The sequence below is a fragment of the Cupressus sempervirens genome, chromosome 2 (assembly GCF_028749045.1).
Source record: "Cupressus sempervirens isolate cs-2001-9-10 chromosome 2, ASM2874904v1, whole genome shotgun sequence".
In the NCBI taxonomy this organism is placed as follows: domain Eukaryota; kingdom Viridiplantae; phylum Streptophyta; class Pinopsida; order Cupressales; family Cupressaceae; genus Cupressus; species Cupressus sempervirens.
In genome coordinates, this window is record NC_143119.1 from 48,810,332 (window position 1) to 48,834,972 (window position 24,641).

General features: G+C 32.5%; 1 protein-coding gene across 1 annotated transcript; it reads left to right on the top strand.

The window, feature by feature from the left end:
• The first annotated feature begins 12,268 nt into the window (after positions 1-12,268).
• LOC149571008 (uclacyanin 1-like) lies at positions 12,269-13,012 on the top strand. Its single transcript, XM_089808352.1, has 2 exons — positions 12,269-12,501; positions 12,624-13,012. Exons 1-2 carry the CDS (start codon positions 12,330-12,332, stop codon positions 12,824-12,826), a joined length of 375 nt encoding a protein of 124 aa, XP_089664478.1. The 5' UTR covers positions 12,269-12,329; the 3' UTR covers positions 12,827-13,012.
• Positions 13,013-24,641: the final 11,629 nt, after the last annotated feature.

A 24,641-nucleotide genomic window follows, 5' to 3' on the forward strand; every position in this document is an offset into this window, starting at 1 on the left:
GAAATGCATCAAAACATTTCAAAATATATTCCAACTTTTTCCCCACCCATCCTGATACCAAACAAAAAAATGTATACCTTTATAAGGCCTATTATATCTTTGGATACCAACCCTACATGATAAACTTTAAAAATGTCTTGAAAACATGTTTTTTGGTTGTTCTTGTGTGTTTCTTACTTCAAACATGTATTTGACAACTTTTTTTTCATCCAATTTGATGAAATAAAAAGGGTTGCATAAGAATGTTCTTATCTTTCCATTAAAGTAATATTTGTCAACTTATGATTTTAGTAAGTAATTATTACTTATTTTCTAATGGAGTTATGTATAAAGTGTTGATTGACATATTGATTGAAAAATAACTATAACTTTCAAATGGTACAACATTTTTGAAATCCAAAAGATGCATCACATTCTATGCTTCTTATGCTATAAGGGAAAAAAATAAAAAATAAATTTTGTGGCATTTTGAATTAGTTAAGGTGGTTAGACACAAGAGTTTTTTAATTCCAAAAATACTATAGCAAAACAATAATCATAATTTATTTATTTAGAATACAAATACCCATAACACTAAATTCATCTTTTTGTTTTCATCCCTAACAATACCACCCTATGTTGTCACCCCCAAATTTCCCACACCATCAAAGTTGAGCTTGAACCATCCACATAGGGCGTTGCCATTTAGTATTAGCTCTGGCCTTTATTTTAGAGCTATCAAAATCTTTAGCTCCATCTAGAAGATGTCATTCATTAATCACATGGCAATCCCACAGAGAGGAGGGTCTATCCAAATTCCTACAAGATGCCACTTCAAATTTTTCTCTCAACTTATTAGCCATTAGAGTAGTTAAATGTTCACATTCAGCTTAGTTTCCCTAAAAATTATATTGTTCATTTCCTTCTAGATGCTCCAACTAGCATGTGGAGAAATGAGTCTCCAGAGGAGGTGGATGGTGAGATGCGTTGGGGGGGGGGGGGGAGGGGTCCAATACAAAAACTAATGTATTCCAACCCCAAAAACCCATGAGAGGTTGAGATTTTTGATAATAGAGGCCCATATTTGAGTTGCAAAAGGGCAAGAAACAAAAATGTGGTAGATGTCTTCATCCTCTTGCTTGTAAAGGAAATATCTATTAGGAAATGGAAACCTCTTCTCTTAAGGTTATCAATAGTTAGGGCTTGTTCATGGAGCATTGCCCGTAGAAAAAGTTCATCTTAGGTGTTAATTGTTGAACCCAAACCTTATTCCAATAGTCTTGGAGCTCCATATCAATCAACTAAAGGTAGGTAGAGCTAATAGAGAACTTACCAAAATGACTTGACTTTTATCATTAGAGGGAATCACAGGGATCCTAAAAGTGTTGATCCTATACAACTACTTAATTAGTGCCAAATCATGAGGGCTACCTTTCCAATTACTACTGAGAGTTATCCATTTCTGAAAAGGATTAATGTAATCCTTAACATAGTGTCCAAAGGTGTTCTTTATTCCATTTTTTACATGAAAACACTTGCCAAAGATTAGAGGTTACCTCATAACTAGTTGTCCTCCTAGGATCTACTTTGGTTCCCCCTACTTATTAACCATATAATGCCCCCTTGGAGAGAGGTGTTTTTTTTTGTTATGTTTTTCTAGATCCTCAAACTATAAGGGAGATCCATATTAAATAGGTGAGAGGTGAAGGGTGAATTATCAAGATATTTATTTTTGATTATTTGCTACCACCCTCCCTCCTCTCTACCAAATTCCATCCAATTTTAGTTATGAGGGATTTTTTAAGGTCCTTAACCTTTCTAACTCCCAGACCTCCCATGTCTTTGGGTTTAGAACTAGTATCCCATTTGACCAAGCTAATTCTTTTTTTTTGTTCCAAGCCTGTCTAATGGAAATTTCTCTAGATTTTTTCCAACACAAGAGCCATAGAGCTAAAAAAATTTAAGAAGGATAGAAAGTAGAAAGATATCCCTTAAGGTAGGCATTAGGAATATGGAGATTTCCTACACTAATGAGTGCCTTTCCTTTTCACCCTTCCATCTTCTTTTGGAGCCATGAACATTTATCGTGTTCTAGAAGTGTTGGCTAACTTCTTACACTACGAGAGGGAGGCCCAGATAAGTGTCTAGGAGTGAAGTTTCCAAATAACCCATCTAATAGAGGTGACAATTTTGTAAAACCACCTCCATATTGAAGAACTAAACTTCTCTTTTTTGGAAATTGATATGTTGATTTGAGGCCTAGGCATACTAGTCAAGTATATTCTTTGATTATCTAGCCTCAGTGATAAAAGAGATACCAAACAAGAAAGCATCATTAAAAAATTGTTGGACGACCTTCAGAGGGAGGGAAGTGGCCAATTTAATTACCTAAAGAGTGGATGTGAAATATTTTCCAAGCACCTTTGTAATCATGATGAAAAGGTAAGGTGATAAAAGGTCTCCTTACCTTAGACCTCTCCCCAAGGGGAAAGAACCCTAACAATCACAAATAATTAAACTAATGTAGGAGCATCCAAAGGAATAAGGGCAATCCTATGTCACCCAAACAAAAATTTACTTAGACTTAGTTTCTGTTTCATGTGTTTTCATTTCTAGATACCCATTTGGGTCAAATAAAGGTTCCAACTCTCACAGTTCCACTATTAGTGTTTTGGGTTAGAGTTTTTAATCACCTTGGGATACGTATAAATGTCAAAAAAATAGGAGTATGTAATTGAGCCATCATTTTGGTGAACTAGAAGGTGTAAATTGTTTAGATGATTGTCATTGTAATTTAGAGCATTCCAGAAAAAGAATCAGGTCAAAAGGCCCCACGGTTTGAAAGTTATTACAGTTTTTCAATTTTTGGAGACCTCCTAAGAATGTGTCAAAGTCAAGGTAGGGGCATTAAATGACCTTGACTAGGTCCAAAAAATGGGGGACACGAAATGATTTTCCATAGGGCTATAGAGCGTTTCGAGAGCTTTCCAAAAATGTAAACGGTTCATCAATTGGAGCTACGGTTCAAAAGTTATGCCTCCCAGAAGTTCGATTACCATTTCTGGATTCTTCTAATTTTGTGCCGACTTCTAATGCGACTTCTCGAGCCTTCTATTTGGTCAGTGGATGCCAACTAGCACTTTCTAGAATGTATTCCTAATCCTTAACCCTTTGGGGTCTATTTAAGAACATTTCTGGCATTGTAAAAGGCAATTCGGAGTGGAGTTTGAGAGGAGGTACTAAAAAGAGAAATTATCTCCAGATTTATACTATTGTAAGCCCTTAGGGCATGTTTTGAAGTCTATTTTCTCTGTACTGAATGTATTAGCATATTTACATAGTTAATAAAATTTTCCCCTTTCCTGTTGTGTCCATTTTATTATTTGGCTTGACCCCATCATAAACTGTGTTGATTATCACTCTAACAAACTCAATGACCTTCCTATTGAACTCAACCTTTTCCATCACTCTAAGGAGGAATTCCAAATTGACATGATCATAGGCTTTTGAGATGTCCAACTTGAGAGCAATCCCAAGTTTCTTACTCTTATCCAAATGTCTAGAATTTTTTGTCTAGAAACAAAGCCTTTCAGAGAAGGGCTTATAAATATATTAAGAAGAGGTTTGATGTAGTTGGTTAGAATTTTAGAGAAAACTTTGTAGGCCATATTACACAAGCTTATCAATTGAAAGTTCACAAGAGTCTTAAGTTCTTGAATTTTCAAGGACCAAAACAATGAACGTCTTGTTTTAAATTCTCAAGAATTTACCCATTTTGATAAAGACCCTCATAGATTTGGTGAGGTCCCTTCTAATGAGCTCCCAAAAAAATTGGAAGAAGGCCAAGGAGAGGCCATTAGGGCCATGGGCTATGTAAGCATTCATGGAGAACACTACCACCTTCACCTCCTTTTTTGAGACCAAGCTGAGGAAAATCTCATTGTCAAAATTATTTAGCATAGTAGGAAAGGTGTTGATCAGATTCTCCTTGACCTTAGCATCATTATTTCATATTTTGGAAAGCTAAAGTATCCTCAAACAATTTGGCAGGCCAAGTTTTCAGCTCTTCGGGTTTGGAGAGAAGAGTATTATTACCATCAAGTAAGGTGGTAATAGCATTTCCCTTATGGTGGGTTGACACTAATATATGAAAAAACAAGGTGTTTTACCCCCCCTCCATCAACCATTGAATTTTGGAGTGTTCTTTCAGTAGATTTCCTCTGGTGTAATGGTTTCCTTCCACATTCTCCTCTATTTTTTTGTGTCTAGGTGGTCTAATAGTAGTCCTTCCTACTTCCATGTTAAGTTGTATCCTTTTTAGGCTCTCTTTAATGGCCTCCTTCTTGATGATGTTACCAAATGAGTTTTTACTCCATGATATAAGCTCCCTCTTAATGTTCTCAAGTTTCTTAGTTAATCAAAACATAGCTTTAAAGAAGATCTCTGTAGTTACTTTCCTAATGCTTTTACCCAATGCTTCAATAAATGATCTCTTTCTTGTGAAAATATGTTGTGCTAGACTAAAAATAAGCTAAAGATAAAATAAAGGAAATAAAAGGTAGAAATGTTTATATTGAAAACCAAAAAATTATTTACTAATCAGGAGACAATGTTGGAATTCCATGGATTCAAATAGAGGGTCTAAAGGAATGTAAGAAGTTCTAGTAACATAGAAGGATTGTTCTTCAAACCATATCATAATTTCACAACAAAAAAAAGTAACAATATTGAAGATAGAGATGTTTCTTTGAATCAATAGTAAGTGGGAAAAGTCACTATTATAGCTCCCTTTCTTAGTTTGCACCATTAAAATGATTAAGCACCTACATGTGAGAACTTAATAAAAAGAAGTTCAAAAGAATCAATGACATTGGTTGTCTCTTAATGAAACTCAAATGGGAATACAATTTCCTAAGCACCCTATAAGCATGTCACTACTCTAGTAAACTACTATTTTTCCTCTCACATTTCTGCCAAACTACTTGGATATTTTGTCTTTCAAATTTAGACTTGATTGGAATTCAATAGAACATAATAGAAAAAGGTATCTCTTTAAGTCTCTAAAAATGAAGTCCACATATGCATATTGGAGGCGTCTGGAGCCTAGGCAATGTGCTTATGCATTGGGTTCCTCTAGAGGCGTATCTAGGTTTTTAGATAACTATCTCATCTCAACACCATAGAACCTACTCCCTTTCTAGCCAACACCTCCTTCCCTCAACTTGATTTGGTTTTTGATCTCTCTATATCATCTAATGAGTTTATCATGTTCTTCTAAGGATACTTTATGGATTTTTTTGAAGTGATTGCTGATGTGATATAACTAATCAAATGTTGAAGAAATGCATCATAGTAGTAGCCTAATCTAGACACATGAACATCACAAGAAGGGTCATAAAAATTATTGCTAGGGGAAACACATTATCGGACAACCTTATCAACATATTTAGGCATATATACCAATAGACATCAACAAGTCGTAGACATCTTTGGAGAGCTATGTCTAGAGTTACCTAATATGTTTCAAGATTTTGTTTGGTACTATTTTCTCCCTTCTCCTTCTCTTTGTATCCCCTCTCCACCAAGATTCAAAATTTTTATCTTAATTGTGTTCAAATTCATGTTTGTGAATTTATAATTTATTTGAAGCTATCACTTCTCTATCAAGACATTTGTTGCACAATATTTTTTTAATCAAATGATATATGAATTGACATCATGTACTAAACAAATATTTACAAATAATACATACTCACATAATAGTCCCAAGGGGAGGGTATATTAAAATTTGATGTTTCCTTTTGATGCTATCAAAATAATTAGCTCCCTCGGGAAGATGTCCTTCATTAATTAGATAACAATCCTAAGAGGAGGGGGGTCTATCCAACTTCCTCCAAGATGTCACCTCAAATTTTTCTTTTAACTTCTTAACCATCAAAGTAGTAACACATTTTCATTTAGCTCAGTTTCCCTAAAAATCATATTGTTCCTTTCCTTCTAGATGCTACAATAGACATGTGGAGAAATGAGTCTCCAGAGGAGGAGGATAGTGAAATGCATCAGGGCGGGGGGGCATCCAATACATAAATTAATGTATTCCACCCCATAAAACCCATGAGAGGTTGAACTTTTGTATAATAGAGGTCCATATCCAAGTTGCAAAAGGGCAAGAAATAAAAATGTGGTAGATATCTTCCTCCTCCTACTTGGAAAGGAAATATCTATTAATAAATTTGAAGCCTCTTCTATTAATTAAGGTTATCAATAGTTAGGATTCATTCATGGAGCATTTCTCAATGAAAAAGTTCATCTTAGGTGTTAATTATTGAACCAAAACCTTATTCCAACAGTCTTGGAACCTCTGTATCAATCAACTAAAGGCAGGTAGACCTAATAGAGAAATTAGCAAAATGATTTTGATCCCTTATGATTTTTTCATTAGAGGGCATTGTAGGGATACTAAAAGTGTTGATCCTACAACTCCTTAATTAGTGGAAAATCATGAGGGTTACCTTTCCAATTGCTACTAAGAGTTATCCATTTCTCAAAAGGATGAATATAATCCTTGACATAGTATCCAAAGGTGCTCTTTATAAAAAAAATTACATGAAAAAATTTGCTAAAGATTAGAGGTTATCTCCAAACCAGTTGTCCTCCCAAAACCTAGATTGGATCCCCCTACTTATTAATCTTCTAAGACCCCCTTGGAGATAGGTGTGATTTTTGTTATGTTATTCTAGATCCTCATACCATAAGGGAGATCCAAAGAGATCAAAATTTTAAAGATGGATAGAAATTACAATGATATCCCTTAATGGAGGAATTAAGAATCTAGAGATTTCTTGCACTATTGAGTGTCTTTTCTTTTTACCCTTCTAGATTCTTTTGGAGCCTTTCAAGTATCATGTTCTAGAATGAGTGGCAAGGTAAGGCCTAGATTGGGCTCCATCGGTTAGGATGTGGTGTGTGTTGGGTCTTCATTAGGTGTTGGCTAACTTCTTACACTATGAGAGGGATGCCCAGATAAGTGTCTAGTAGGGAAGTTGCCAAACAACCTAGAATAGAGGTGACACAATTGAAAAATCACCTCTATATTGAAAAAATGAACTTTTCTTTTTTGGAAATTGATATGTTGATTTGAGGCCTGGGTGTACTATTCAAGGATATTCTTCCACTATCCTGCCTCAGTGACAAAAGAGATAACAAAAAAGAAAGTATCATCAAAAAATTGTTGGATGACCTCTGGAGGGAAGGAAGTGGTCAATTTAGTTACATGAAGAGCAGATGTAAATTTTTTTCCAAGAACCTCCACAACCATGATGAAAATGTAAGGCAATAACGGGTCTCCTTACCTTAGACTCCTCTCTAAGGGGAAGGAGCCCTAACAATCATAGATAATTAAACTATGTTGATCATTACTCTAACAAAATCAATGACCTTGGACTATTGAACTCAACCTTTTCCATCACTTTGAGGAGGAAGTCCTAGTTGACACGATCATAGGTTTTTGAGATGTCCAACTTGAGAGCAATCCCAAGTTTCCTACTCTTGTTCAAATGTCTAGAATTTTTTTGTATAGAGATAAAGCCATTCTAAGAAGGGCTTATAAATATATTAAGAAAAGGTTTGATGCAATTGGTTAGAATTTTAGAGAAAAAATTATAGATTGTATTACACAAGTTTATTAGTCAAAAGTTCACAAGAGTCTTAAGTTCTTGAACTTTTAGGGACCAAAACAATGAACATCTTGTTTAAAATCTTGAAGAATTTACCCATTTTGACAAAGTCCCATATAGATTTGGTGAGGTCCCTTTTAATGAGCTCCCAAAAAATTTGTAAGAAGGCTAGGGGAGACCATTAGGGCCAAGGACTATGTAAGCATTCATGGAGAACACTGCCACCTTTACCTCATTTTCTAAGATCAGTCCGAGGAAAAGCCCATTGTCAAAATTATTTAACGTAGTATGAAAAGCCTAACCTTAGCATTAATATTCATATTTTGGGAAGCCAAAGTGTTCTCAAAAAATTGGGCAGACCAAGTTTTGAGCTTTTCAAGTTTGGAGAGAAGAGTATTATTACCATCAAGTAAGGTGGTAATAGGATTTCTCTTGCGGTGGGCTAACATTGATCTATGAAAGAACAAGGTGCTTTATCCCTCTCCATCAACCATTGAATTTTGGCTCAGTGTTTCTTACAATAGATTTCGTCCCGTGTAACGGTTTCCTTTGACATTGTCCTCCATCTTTCTTTGTCTAGGTAGTCTTCAACATTAGTCCTTCCTACTTCCATATTAAGTTGTAGCCTTTTTAGGCTCACTTTAATGGCTTCCTTCTACTTGAACATGTTACCAAATGACTTTTTACTCCATGATATGAGCTCCCTCTTAATTTTCTCTAGTTTCTTAGTTAATTGAAACATAGCTTCAAAGAAGATCTCTAAAGTTACTTCCCTACTACTTTTATCCATTGCTTCAATAAATGATCTATTTCTTGTTGTAAGAATTTGGTATAGCTCTGATACCATGTAAGAATTTTCCTAAGGAAAGAATGAAATACAAAGATGAAGAAGCTCAGTAGATAGCACAAGAGAGATAAATAATGATCAAATGAGAATGAATATCAGATAATTGGATGAATACATCATAGAAGTGCTTTGTATATAAAGGCAATTGATATGACTAGGAGTTAGAAAAGAGATAAGCATACCAACTAAGCACATGTCCACCAAGAGTGGATTATCCTCCATTGTGCATGAATGTATGTGCAACAATGAGAGGATAAGAATGTAAAGGTGTATCTCATAAAGAGATGTAGTAGACAACATGAGCTCAATTGGAGTGCAAACTACTGTGTTGTCAACATAGCAACTAATATGAATATACAAACTCCTATGTGTCTACATGACAACTAATATGAATATGCATTAACTTAAGTAAACTTAAATAAAGTGTAAATAGTAAATACTTATTTACACCAACACTTGTGCAAATATGTGGTGCTAGACTAAAAATAAATTACAGATAAAATAAAAGCAATAAAAGTTCGAAATAGTTATATTGAAAACCAAAAAATTATTCACTAATGGGGAGAGAATGTTGGAATTCCATGAATTCAAGTAAGGGTCTAGAGGAATGTAGGAAGTTCTAGTAGCATAGAAGGATTGTTCTCCAAACTATCTAATAGTTGCACAACCAAAAAAGTAACAATATTGAAGATAGAGATGTTTCTTTGAATCGGTAGTAATTGGGAGAAGTCACTGTTAAAGCTCCCTTTCTTAGTTCGCACCATTAAAATGGTTAAAGAACCTACATGTGAGAACTGAACAAAAAGAAGTTCAAAAGCCTCAATGACATTGGTTGTCTCTTAATGAGGCTCAGATGGGAATAGAATTTCCTAAGCACCCTATAAGCATGCCATTGCTCCAGTAACCTACTATTTTTCCTCTCACATTTCTGCCAAACTGCTTGGATATTTTGTCTTTCAAATTTAGACTTGATTGGAATTCAATAGAACATTATAGACAAAGGTCTCTCTTTAAGTCTCTAAAGATGAAGTCCACATATGCATATTGGAGGCGTCTGGAGCCTAGGCAATTTGCCCATGCATTGGGCTCCTCTAGAGGTGTATCTAAGTTTTCAGATAACTTGTCACGTCTCAACATCATAGAACCTACTCTCTTTCTAGCCAGCACCCTCCTTTCCTCAGCTTGATTTGGTTTTCAATCGCTCTATATCATCTAATGAGTTTATCATGTTCTTCCAAGGACACTTTAAGGATTTTTTTAAAATTGATTTCTGGTACGATATAACTAATCAAATGTTGAAGAAATGCATCATAGTAGTAGCCTAAGCCAGACCAATAAACATCATAAGAAGGGTCATACAAATTATCACAAGGGGAAACACAATATTGAACAACCTTATCAACATATTTAGGCATATATACCAATAGACATGAACAAGTTGGAGACATCTTTGGAGAACAATGTCTGGAGTTACCTAATATGTTCCAAGCTTTTGTTTGGTACTATTTTCTCCCTTCTCCTTTTCTTTATATCCCCTCTCTATCAAGATTCAAAAGTTTTATCTTAATTATGTTCAAATTCATGTTTGTGAATTTATTATTCATTTGAAGCTATCACTTTTCTATCAAGACACTTGCTGTATAGAAAAAAAATTTGCCAAATGATATATTAATTGACATCATGTACTAAAAAAATGTTTACAAATAATAGATAAAAGAATTGAAAACTGGACTTCCACTTTCACATATCTTCAATGTATCCACTGCACACCAAAATACTATTGCTTTCGAATAGAAAATGAAAAAAATATAGAATTCTAACATTTCTATGTTAATGTGCTTACGTGCCTTGACTGCGCTTCTATATCTTTCATATCCAGCAATCATGGCAATCAATGAGATGACATCTGTTTTAGGAACTATGCCAAACAAGGCACGTTCCTTGCCTGCGTTTGCATTTTATTTTTTCATATATATCTGTTCTGGGCAGTCAACGGATCATGTTAATAAGCTCCCACTTTGGGGAAAATGTTGCCAATTGCATTTTCTTGAAAGCTTCTAAACCTCTCAAACTGTAGGAGAGTGGGTGCAGATTGGTTGTATTTTATGGATGCCACTCACACTTTTGTGTATGAAGACATGATTTCAGGACAGGAAGGTTGCAAAGAGAGAAGGAATAGTAATAGAGCATAAAATGCATGAGCTTGAATTTTACATTATAAGATTCATTTCATTCTGGAATCACAACTAAGTCGTGGTTTTTTGCGAAGGGACAGTCCAGATGTTATGCAGAGGAATAAACGTGGGCTGCGGAAACCAGGCATGTGATTTGTGTTTGAATTTTGTTTTGGAAAGGCGTGACTTTTACATTTGGTCATAAAATGAGTCACACCGAATACGAAAACATTTGAGTGATGAAATCATTGTTAGAGTCTTAAATAGTACCTACTAATGACTAATTAATACTTTTAATATAATAATAACCCTAATGTATAAGAATTAAGTGTCCATAGATAACAGACTAAAGATATTTTATTATAAATTAAAATGAGTGAACAAGATACCTTCAATCTTAGACCTTTTAGAAGCAGTATGAAACTAATAAATGGAACCCAGAACGTGTTGGAGATAGAGAAGGGGGCTTATGATTCATGTGACATTCGTAACATAAGCTTGTCTACTTATTATGATGTATATATTTGCCAATCTGTTTGGGCTCGCTGTTACAATTTAATGAGTTTTTGAATTTTGTTTACAAGCATATTTTATTTTCTTATTTTAAATGGTAGTCTGACTTTATGAATGTGTATCAAATTTTTGAAATAAAAAATTGTTGTGGATTTCTTTGATCTAATATTATTAAATAAATAAAGTTGGTAGTTTTAAAGATTTGTTGTGGGTGGGTGGATGTATCACAACATTATGCTAGACCCATCATCTATCGAGACTTTGGAGATTTCCCAGTCACCCTTAATCACAGGCTAACAGAAAAACTAAGGTTGGAAAATAAGTACTTTGACTATTTGACACTTTTAACTTAGAAATGAAGCCTTAAATGAGTGATGTTTAAACAGTCTGATCAGCTAATGTTAAAACAGCATACTGAAATAAAAGAATGCAAAACATACAAACTAAGTTGAATACAACATAACAATATGCTACAACATCAAAATTTCATTATTCAAAAAATGAACTCTACAAAATTCTCCATAATCTCTATGCTATCCCACAATGCAATTACGTAGCATCAAAATATAGGTTTTCTACAACAACATAATCTTCACTGATGATATTTCAAATACATCAGCTTAGGGATTCTACGTAATAATCCTATCATCCTGTTTGCGTAGCAAATTAAAATAAGTTAAAGATTGCATAAATCTTCAGATAAGATCAAACCTTATAATAGTATTTGCTAGTGTTGATAAGGATCGAAATCTGATGTAATAGTCACCGCATGGACTCTCGAGTGCATTTTAAATATAGCAATTATGCTCTTATATTAAACAATTCAAAAGAAATTAACAATAAATAAAATCATACAGATTCACATCCATCCAAAAGAACAATTCTAAATAAATTCATAAATAGTGTATTTTTTATATAACAATTATGTATATCTCTTAAATGAATTTATACTTAGGAAAAAATAGCAGAATGCCCCAAAATCCAGGGCAACTTTGAGATGTTTCGTATTGATCCGGTTCCTTCTCCTTTTACAGTATATAATCTCTTATCTCTTTCATTCTCCACATATTTCTCTCTATTCACAAAGAAGAGAAGGAAATTGAGCCATAGAATCTTGTGGGTTTATTAGGGTTTGCAAAAATGGCAGTTGGGATTAATGTGGCAATGGCGGTTCTATTGTTGGTTTTGTGTGCATCTTCTCATTATGCAGAGGCCACTGATTACACTGTTGGAGACGGTCAGCACTGGAGTGTGGGCGTAAATTACAATGGTTGGGTCTCTGGCAAAACATTCCATGCTGGTGACAACTTGGGTAAACAAAATTAGGGTTCACATTTCTTCTCATCTGATAATAATACAAAGTATAATGATACCCATTGATTAACCTTTGTGTTTATATGTTGCATGTGATGTGTGTGTGTGTGTTATGAACAGTGTTTACTTATGTGAGTGCACAACATAATGTATTGGAGGTGCAAAAATCTGCATTTGATTCATGCAACACAAACAATCCAATTGGGAAGTTTACTGGAGGAAATACAAAGATTGCATTGACTGGGGCGGGCTCAAGATATTTCATCTGTGGATTTCCTGGGCATTGCGCTGCTGGAATGAAGTTGGCAATTACAACTTCTTAGATCAAATCAAATATGCCAGGAAGAGGCAGTGCAATTCAGACTCGTGGATTTTCCTTATCTTTATTATTATTAATAATACAGCCTTGATTTTTCCTATGTTACTACTATTATTAATAAAGCTAATTTGTTTAGCTAAATCTATTGGTAGATTATAATTTTTATATAAAGAAATTGGTTTTGAGATTTTTCAGTGATTCAATTTTTGTGAGGAAGCACATTTTGATGTTTTAACAGATAGGAATACTATTTATATTTATATGTATCAAGTGTTTTTCAAAGCTGAGGTATCAGTTGAATATTTTGTTTTTCCTTTTACGATCAACAGAACATCGTTTATGCCCATCACATGGCTTGACATACAACGCCATTCATTATCAATGTCAGTTTATGCGTTTACCTATTTTCTTGGATAAATGTTACAGTTTCTTTTTTTTTTTCCATCTTAATTCTTATTTGGACTCAAGCTGTTTCTTCTGATGTTTCCATTATGATGTTTCTATCAAACATCTTGTTTGCTGTAATTATTTGTGCCGATTGTTTTGCTGTTCTTTTTTGAATTTTGATTTATTTCATGTTATAGAGATTTGTTTGACAGAACTAACAAGCAATATGTAGTAGTTTCTATTAGACTTTTTTGTTAATTTTTTTAATTTTCGAATTTTTTTGTTGTTGTTACTTTATGTATATTAAAACTTGTTTATTAAATTATCTTTTCATATTATATTAAATTCAATTAATATAATATCTAAAATTATATATATTAAAGTTATCATATTTCAAAATTTATAATATAATATTTATTCTAGGAAAAATAATTTGTTCTATTTTAAATATAAATGTGTAATTAATCTAAAAGTTTCAATCAAATAATCAATGCAAACTTGATTTTTGAAGACTAATTCAAGATACACATCATCAATAAACTAATTCAAGGGACACATTATTAATAAACTCATCCATGGATTAGAAGACTAATTCATCATCAATAAACTAATCCAACAAAGCACCATCAAGCTTAAAAAATCATGTATAACATGCCAGTTCCAAGCACATTGAAGTTCATCATCATTGTGTTCATGACTTAATGTAGAGTGAAGTGGACCTACACTTTTGTGGCACTGAAAATCAACTTGCATATATATTTAACAAAGCATTGTCTATAGTCAAATTTCTCAAGCTTACAACCTTGCTATATCTCAAAGAAGTTGATGTTTGAATTCATCCTTGTGATGACTTCTCCCACATAAGAGTCTTTAGTGGTAGAAACTAAGGAAAGGTATTGGAATAATTAATTACATTGTCCTTCATCAAGTTGTTTGTTACAACTAAAACAACATGGTGTTATTGAAATCTTCTAGTATGTTGAAATTGATGGTTGAACTCCCAGATCTATCTTCTTTACCTTATTTCCTCGTCCACCTATGGAGTAAGTTGAAATTTTTTTAGTTCCAAAAAAATGTAAAGGCCTTAGAGGAAATTGTATTGGAATCATTCAATCAATAGAAACTAGTTTCTCCTCCAATTTGTTTTGTTGTTGTTTATTTAGCCAATAGGCTATTTATGGGAACTTTGTTCCCGAAATTGATTTTTTGATAGAAAAGTTGCCAGTTGGCTGGAAAAGTTGTGAGTTGGCCGAAAAGCTATGAGTTTGGCCAAAAATTGTAAATCATTCTTGTTAATTATATATTAGTTAATTTCTATCTCACTCCTAACTCTTGTTTTGATTAGTTATTATCTCCTCTTTTAACTATATTACCTTGATACTTTACTCGAGGAGTTAGAAAAAGTTTTGGTTCCAGAGTGAAATCAAATTTGAAATGTGAAATCTTTCTCTCTCCATGTACTTTTCTCTCTCCATGTACTAACTCAATCCACCACTCTCTATGTACTAACTCCCTCTATGTACTAAAACTTCTAGAAAGAAGTTCAGATTTGGATTGCTCTCTCTACATACAACTTTTCCAAACTACCTCTCTGTACATACTAAAACTATCTCTCTCTATGTACTCTAACTTTTCTCCCAAATCCTAACCCATACCTTGTCAAGATTCCTGAATCCAACCAAAACTCTCATTGGGAGATAACTATCATATTCAAAGATCTAAACAAGAACCAAAGTGTATACATTCAAGAAAACATGAGAGTGTCTCTGCATGAATGAAGGTAATTGCTGCTCACAAAGCATAATGGTTGCATAATATACAGATTTGGAATTGTTAATAGAAGGATATGAATAAGGAAACACATTACTGATGACGGGCTCAAGGCATATGATGTTGATAATGTATGTTATGCACATGGAAAGATCCAAGCATAGAATCATTGAGATAATGTAGCAGGATCAATGAAGTGCTTAATAGTTTGACATAATACCTCAGAAAAGCATGTTTCTTAGCCATCTCAAGATAGACCAGACATGTGAACTATTTGATGAAATGTTTGAATTGCAATCTGAAATGCCTGGTTGGTGAATGCACAAATGTATTGGATACAATTAACTAATTATGTATTGTCTTTGATGTTACACAAATGTCTTATCATTATTAGTCAGTATATGTCGAGCTCACTTGGGTAGTCAAGATAGTTTTTCATGTTTATCGAGTGTTCCTATGTTTACCTAGTTCAAAAGGCAGTGTCTACCAAGTTCACTTAGGCATTGAAGGAAAGTATGTAGAAAGTGAGTGTTAACCGAGCTCACTCGGTCAATGAAGGAAAGTTGGATGGAACTAGTGCTAACCGAGCTCACTTAGTTTCCAAAGGAATTTTGTAAAGTTTTTAGTGTTAATTGATCTTCTATTGGTTAACAAAGGAAGTCATTTCTAAGTTAGTTTTTACCAAGCCAGGTTGGCTAAGGAAGGATTTTCTTATTTTGGCATAGTAAGCTTAATTAATTTATCTATTGATTCTAGCTGACTATGGTGATGAATATTAATTATTCTAAGTTGTATTTGAGCTGACTTGACAAAGTGAAAGATATAAGTGTAAGGTCAAGTTGTGATTTCAAAATGTAATGATGCGGATGTGAAAGCTTGAAAATGTTATAAGATCTAATAATGAGAAGAGGAAGCGAATTTGAAGGATAAGTAGAATATCCTTGTGAAGCAGAAAAGCTATATTCGATCAGGAAGGATCAAGTACAAGCTAGAATAGAGATTTGTAATCAGTAATTTAGTTGCATTCAAATCAATTCATCTCATTGTTACTCTCTAACCATTGTAGTAGTGATCTAAATCTCTTAACAAAGTTGGCTTAACAGCTACTTGTAAATCCTCTAACAAGGTGGTAGTTCTATTGAATTGTCTAAAGACCTCTAAAAAGGCCACTTCTAATAAGGTGATTAAATCCTTTAATAGGATCACACCTAATAGTTTATTTTTTAACCTTTAACAGGGTTGGCTCCTAACAGGGCTCACTTCAGAAGAGTGAAAACAGTAACTAGTTGCAATTGGTGGTTTTTCCCAAATTGGGTTTCCACATTAAATCTTGGTGTCAAATGTATTCAAGCTATTTTCTTTTATGTGTCTACAATTAAGTTAAAGTAATGATAATGACATATAACATCTAAAGGTTATATGTCAAGCATTTACCAAGTTAAAGCATTCTGTATGTGTTTACCGAGCTTTAGCAATATTCAATTTTTAGTTTGCATTTTGTACTAACATCTAAGGGATCTGGGATTTATTTTAGTAGTAACTGATTCAACCCTCCCATCTCAGTTACTCCTCTTATATTTTCAATACAAATGAATGTCATTATGCATTGATATGTTTGACTTCCCTCTGTAGTTGTACATGTGCAACCCGAATCATGCTGACTTCCAACGACATGGACAATCTCTACTAATTAGTAACCCCTAGGAGAATAGATGTTGCCACCCAAGCAATAGAAGAAATGGCCCCGATTCATTTTGCATGTGGTAGGAAGGGAAAACAATACTTATCAACTTTAACATGTATGTAAGAGGAGCCCACACATTTATGGAAATAACATCAGATTTGAGTGACTAGTAGAAAGAAGATTTTGGAGTAGAGGATAGACATTCATTGGAACACATAGACATACATACTTCTATCTACTACTATTATCCAACATGGACATATCTCTCATAGATACCGAAGGATGATGCCAAAACACAAACAATGCAACAAAGGTTTGAACAAATGCCTTGAGGAGTTATGTGTGGAGCTATGCATTTAACTGTTTGACAGAATGCCTTCGAAACATGTCAATCTTGAGGCATGTAATCTATTTGAACAATCTTTTACTCCTTTCCAGCCTACAAAATTCAGAATGGTGGTGGATAATAACAAGGCATGTTATAATTGTTTGATAAAGTGTTTCTAGATCAGTCTCATCATATACAAAACACATGGACTATCAGGAAATTCTCCAACTTTTACATCTAATGGAAGCATAGAAAAAGCATGTGAACTATTTTTTAGTGGCAATGCATGAGTCAAGACACTGAGTGTAAGAAGTAGGTTTGTGAGAATGGTGAGTAGCAAAAGCAAATAGTAGTTGTAGGAACCCAAGTGATAATGGTTTTGTCAAACATAGACAAGCACATGAATTGTTTGACATAATGCCTTCTGCATTCTCACATCCTCAACCCAAGTCATGTTGACTTAAAAGTGTGCATTGAGATAAAAACTTTCAAAAGTATGAAGGAAAATTTTGACATGATACTTCAGGTGAATTTATGTGCTTTGAAGCCAATAGTCTGAAAATACGAAGTTGAAGGAACATCAATCAAGGAATTTAGTAAGCAATACTATGAGGTATAAATTCCAAGGCAAGGAGTCTCCTATGATATTAACACTTGCACACTTCCCAAGATATCAGATACAAAGATGGGACATGGAAATTGTAGACTTTTGGAAGATGATGAGCAGAGAAGGTAGATCACCTCTAGTATAATGAATATTGGAAAGTGGTCTAGCCCATGCAGGAGGACATCCACTTGCAGTTCAGTGTGTGGAACTAGTTTTAGAATGTGCCAAGGTGTATGATCATAATTCTAGAGACATCAAGACCTCATGAGGTAATATTGTGGTAAGGCTAGATACGGTGTGTATCTCCATCACATTCAGATTTCTAGTAAGAGAAGAATTCGCAGAAATCTCTAAAGAAGGTGCTCAAGGATACTCCCATCAGAATAAGAAAACATGTTTGAATGTAATTGCTAAGAGTTGGTTGGATCAACCTAGAAGAGGACAGTCACAGTTATCAAGAGTTTTGCATAGAAATATCGTTAATGAAGACATTTTTGATATTATAATTCTCCTCAATAGGGTAGTGGGAAATCAAACTATTGAAGACTTTCAAGATTGGATGTTTTTGTACAGTAGTACCATCACCACTTAAAAATAATTTATATATTGAGGAGAAATGATTGGTGATGCCCTTCATCATCAATTAACTGAATTCAATGTGAATCAAGGGTTTTACATGTCCTCATACCTAATGTATGTAATTGCTAGTATGAAGTCATGGCCTAGTCTTAATCCTTGTGGGCATCATAACTTAACCACACAAATCTATAATTATTACCCCTAGTTGCAATTAAAACAAATAAATGCACACTTTCAAAGGGTGAACGATGCTTTTTCTATGCTCATAGCTAGAGAGTTACATGGAGATATAGGACTCTGAATTTCTCCCAAAGTAGCCAGTCTCATCAGTACTTATGGTAAATTTTTCATACAGTACCCCTGATTCACCTACATCTACATTGGAGGTTTTCAAGATTGCCCTCTTATGTTGCCTCACTTTGTAGATGACAGGTTGGTGCTTTCAGAAGTTTGCAGGAAAATTAGTTAGGTAAAGAAGAAGTGCAAGAACAAAGGATCAATTCCTTTCCCAATCAATATTGGGCATTATAGTTGTATTTCTTCTTCATATGCTCAAAATATTGAGAGATTCATGGTGAACATGACTTTATACTCTTTCCATAGTCATTTCCCATTTGATGGTACCAGGTATGTTAAAAATAACTTGGCATTGGGACCTAGCTATTTCCATTTCCTTGTGATGGAAGACTATTGGGTGAACTATGAAAATGACTTTGAAGTGAGAAGAAGGGATTGGATGAGATACACAGTACAACAAATCATTGATTACAAAATGGGATGGGATGTGATAGGCATAAAAGAGGATGGATCAAACCTAATTGATACTTTCTTCTTTGAGTGGATACAACTATTAGAATTGCCATACATCAATTGGTCTTTGCTGGAATTGAAAGACCTCAAGGAAAGAACCTTCTTTGCGATTCAACAAATTGAGAATTGGTTAAAGAATAAAGTCAAAGAAGTCATGGCTACTACATCAATAGGAAGAAGTAGTGCAAAGAAAAGCAATAATTCTCAGGAAGGTACATCAGTTTCTATCCCTACTTCTTCTGGTTCTTTACATAGAACACAAGGTGGAGATGATGGTGAATATCTAGATAAAGGAATTGATCTAATTTCAACATGTGAGCTCAACGCAGTCACTAGGAAAAGGAGATCAAAACCCAAGGAGAAGACTTTAAAACCAATCTAAAAAATGATAAATGAAGCTCATGAGATGAACACTTTACCATCATCATTCATAGATGAGATGATTCAATCCATAGCATCCCCTACACGCTCATTGTCTCCTAAAAGTATGGAAGTAACTCAACAGGTGCTAGTTGTAGAGAATGTACATAACTTGGATTTATCATCTATAGTCCTACAAATTCCTTCAGTAATCGACTCATCTACTAATATCTCAACATCTTGGTTACAACAAAGTTTAGAGAGGAGGAAGAAAAGGATGATCCAATTGGAAACATCGAATCTAGATGTTGTAGTTGATTTAGTGCATAAAGATATGAAGGTAAAGAAAACTAGAATAGATTCTAGATTGGCGGCGAATCCTACCTCAGGAAACCTATTTTTTGAAATTGCATAACTAGTCACAGAGAAGAACATCAACAAGGCAGACAAAGTTCCTTTTAGCATAACTAAAGTCGATCTAGGTCAAACCACTTGCAAAGGAAGAGAGCATAATTTCCAAGTGTCAGTTGTTGTCCTGATGGAACAGTCAAGGAGAGATAAACAAGCTAAGAATCAACTCAAGTGTCAAGTTTGAGCCCTTCTTCATGCATCTAATCAATGGTCAGTGATTTCTTTATGGACCCTAGTTCATCTATAGAGATAATAGGAGATCCCAAGAAGACATTTGATGAATAAACCATTCAAGACATAGAATTCCAAACTTATGGTAAGATGGTGAAAGCATGGATAAAATGCATGAAAGAATGAGCATCAAGCCTATTTTAGGATGTCAAGGTTATATATGCTAAGGCAGATCACATACAGCGAAACATTCAAAAAGAGTTAACAACTCTCAAGGACAACAAATGTTCTAGAGAGAAATTGATGATAATTTAGTAGAGATTAAAGGAATGGATAGTAATATAGTCAAATCATTGAAGTTAGTCACCAGTGGAGAAGAAGAGAAAATTAACATATAGCTGGAAAATATTAGATGGAAGAATGATAGCATGAATCAACAATTGGATGAAGGAGAACAATTATTAAACTCTTGCAAATTACTAAAAAAGAAGGCCTTGGGGAATATACCAATGATTGTAGAAGGTATCCCTATTAGCGAACACACTCAAGATCCAAACGTATCTTCCATTTTGGAATGTGTAGAGGTTAAGATCAGCACTAAACTTGGTAGTAAACTAAGTTTAGATGTTAACATTATGATGAGATTAAGCAATCTCTCAGTGGCATTGGACTCCTATATTAAAAACTTACTAGGTTACATCCTAGAGTTGGATGAAGTTAGAAAGAGACACGATCTATGCAAGCTAAAAATGTAGAGTTTAATCATCATCAAAAAGAAGGCTTTAGCATAGGTCATCAAATCATTTAGATCATATAAGGAAAACTTGACTCAGCTACTTACAACACCTAGAGATCAAAGAGCAAGCACAAGAAATATCAATGATCGCAGTTCAAAGTTAGAAGTGGATATGTCTAAAGTTATCTCATATTTTTGTTTATATATTTTGTAAGGAGGTCAACTTTAGAATCAATTTTGGTTTTGGTTAATGTCTTAACTTTTTCTAACTATAGTTAAGCATTGAAATTTAGAAATGGTTATGAACTATCTTCGGAGTAGTCCAAACTCTAACTTTTTGAGTAGTTATGAACCTGAAAGGTTTGTTATTCTAGAATAGATATAAATTCACATAGTCAATGTAATGGGGGAAATTTTTTTGATTTTGGAATAGGGGAACACTTATGTTAGAGTTTTGGCGATAAGACAATTTTTGGATAGTGTGTACAGAGGTTGTCTTTGTAATCAAAGTTTATTTTTATGTTCCTAGTGCAAGGAAATAAAGGAACATGCATTTAGGTTTTTTTCCATTCTAAATTGTTAAAGTGTCGATTCTCTATAATGAATATTTTCATGATATTGTGCAAGTATTCATGAATTATTGAATTAGCATTGTGTCAATGATAACTCTCTAGTGTAGTTCTTGTTTGTCTTCATTAGCAGTTTACATCAATTTTATGGAAGCATTGAAGTCATGTGGTGCATTCATCATGAATAGTTTCCTTTTTATTTAAAAATCAAAATATTATCTTACAAGGGAGCTGCCCCTCTAAACACAGAGGAAGGTCAGATATCAAGGGCCTATCCAACTGTTGGAGAAATTGATTTGCCACATACTTCATTGGGCTAAATCACATATTTTCTAAGTGACAAATTTGTACCAACAAACTTTTTTTTTTCTATTTATTTAATAAAATAATTACTTGTGATCTCCACATTGGCTGATGTTGTGATCTCTATTTATTTAAATTTTGATTTTTCAAATTGATTTAGATTTTAGATTTTAAATTATTTTAATTTATTTTTTATATTCTTTTAGTTTTTCTTTAAATAATATTTTTTAGTTTCTAAAATTTATTTAGTCAATAAAATATTTGTTAGAGATGTTTATTTTTCATACTCTTATTATTATTTTTAGCCGATAGGCTATTTGTGGGAACATTGTTCCTTGAAATTGAATTTTTGATGAAAAAATTGTCAGTTGGTCAAAAAAGTTGTCAATTTGGCCAAAACATTGTAAATACTTCCCGTTAATTATTTACTAGTTAGTTTTACCTCGCTCCACTTTTAACTCTTATTTTGATATTTATTAGCTATTATCTCCATTTTAAACTATTATTTTTCTTTTATCGTTAAAAATGCTATTGTTTTTCTTTTTCTATTTATTTTTTTAAAAAATCTCCACATTAGCTCATGTTGCGATATCTATTTATTTAACTTTTGATTTTTAAAATTGATTTAGATTTTAGTTTTTTAATTAGTTTAATTTTTTCTTTAAATGTGTTTTTTAAGTTTCTATAATAATTTATTTAGTCAATAGAATATTAGTTAGAGACAATTTTTTTTATATTATTTTTTTTCTATATCACTTATTAATTTTCATAATGGATTTTTTGATGAGGTTTTTTTAAATGATTTATTTTTTCATATTTGGTAAATTAAATTTAAATAAATAATATTAATTAATCTATTTAAAATATTTTAGTAAATATAGTATTATTTAAATTGAAAATTATCAATAATCTAATTTGTTCACATAAGATTATATTTTAAATCTCTATTTTTAACTATTATTTTCCTTTTTCTATTTATCTAAATTACTTGTGATCTCGACTCATGTTGTGATCTCTATTTATTTAACTTTTGATTATTAAAATTGATTTAGGTTTTAGTTTTTAAATTTTTTTTTTTTTTAATTTATATTAGTTTAGTTTTTTCTTTGAAATATTATTGTTTGAGATATTATTTTTTCATATTATTTTTTAATATTTCTCTTATTAACTATATTTTTAAATTTTTTTAATGATTTTTTTCATTTTTGATAAATCTAAACTAAAATAAATAATATTTATTAATCTATTCAAAAGATTTTAATAAGTATTATGTTATTTAAATTAAAAATTATTAATAATCTAATTTGTTCAAATAAGATTATATTTGAAAAAAATACTAGTATGTCTAGAATTTATCTTTTTATTCACATTGACTACAATTTTCAATATTGATTAACAATATATATCAATTAGATAATATAAATATTATACTTTTGGTGAGTATATATTGATCTCCTTCCAATCTGACTTTATGGATAGTTATGCTTAGAATTTAAAAAATGTTATGATGCTTTCCTAACTCTAGTTCCCTCTCTTGACTTGTGGATCAACTTGATGCCTCTACCAATTCCTAGAACAATTCAATGCATAATCAAAGATAAATTTTCACTAATTTGGAGATGAATATTTCTACCTAACTTAGATAATCTCACTGTCCTCTGAATAATAGAGATAAATTTACATTAATTATAGACTTCCGTTGTTGTTCATTATTCACTTATGAGTGTTAAAACTTTAATTTGGAAGTAATTGAGATTCTATAGGCATGACTTTATGATTAAATCTAATTTTTATTATGCTAACTCACTTAGGTTCTAAGTGCTTCGAATTGGCTTACAAATGCAAATGTTGCTTCTTCCCAAGTTCAAATGGTGTATGGAAAATTTTTTTTTTTGTAGAATGAATTCAAGTTTCTCCTCATATTCGATCTACACTTTTGTGTTTGTTTGGTTCATGGAATTGTAGAAATCTAGATTTCTACAAATCTAAATTTAGTCAAATCAAAGTTTTGCAAATATTCATTCCTATTTTTGGGATTTTAGTTGAACCGTTTGTTTCACTCGGAAGATGAGTGTGAAGACCCATTTTTATGCGTAAGCTTGTAGTTGAAGGCAACTCCAAAAAGTAGTCAAATCTATTGATTTTAACACTTCTCAAAAAACATAACCAAGTTTTGATTTTCAATTCCTACTTGCTAGTAGGAAGTTAGAAAACCTAGTTTTGAGACAATATTAGAAGTCTGATAATCGAATTTCATTTTTCCAATTTTGAAACAAACGCAAAAGTTCTCAAATCTAGATTTTGAAATGTCAATTCCTGTCACCTTCCATGAACCAAATGGACCCTAGTGCCCGATAATATTCTTCTCCCAATTTTCTATCACTGAGGTGTGCAACTTATTGATTTCCCCAAACAAAATTTTATTCTAGCCAAAATGTATGGAATTGGAATTGACGGTTCAACTTGTAGTTTGAGTTTGTATTTAATTTTGCATGTCTGTAGAAATTTATTTTTATATTAATATATTATTATTATATATTTTTAATTATTATAAAATTAATATTAGTATACTAATAATAGATAATATTATATTATTATGTTTATTTAAGTATTAATGTATTTTTAATATCTAGTTTAAATTTTTATTTTAGAAATGAGATGACAGAAAAATAGGTTGTTAGTCCAACCTATATAGGTGGAGACTTATGTTTTCACCTCATTTTGATGATTAGTTTGAGTGCATTATAAAAATAATAAGTTATATTCATAATTGTTGGTAATTTCTTCTAGATTAGATTGATGGTTAAAATTCCAACACAATCTAATCTACAAGAAATTACCAACAATATTATCTCTAATTATATTTGTAATGTTTTGTAATTTATTAATTATATTTTGTAAAGAATTTTTTTGTTTCATAGTGGTTGGTGATATTGTTGGTAGTAGTTTCCTTTATTTTTCCTTTTTAAAAATTTAAATTATTTGTGCATTACACTTTATATATTTTTTAAGATTGATATATGCATTGTTAAGATACTTAAATTAAAATTAAAGAATGATTATTTTTATGAAATTTTCATTTTAATAAAATTTAACTTTAATAT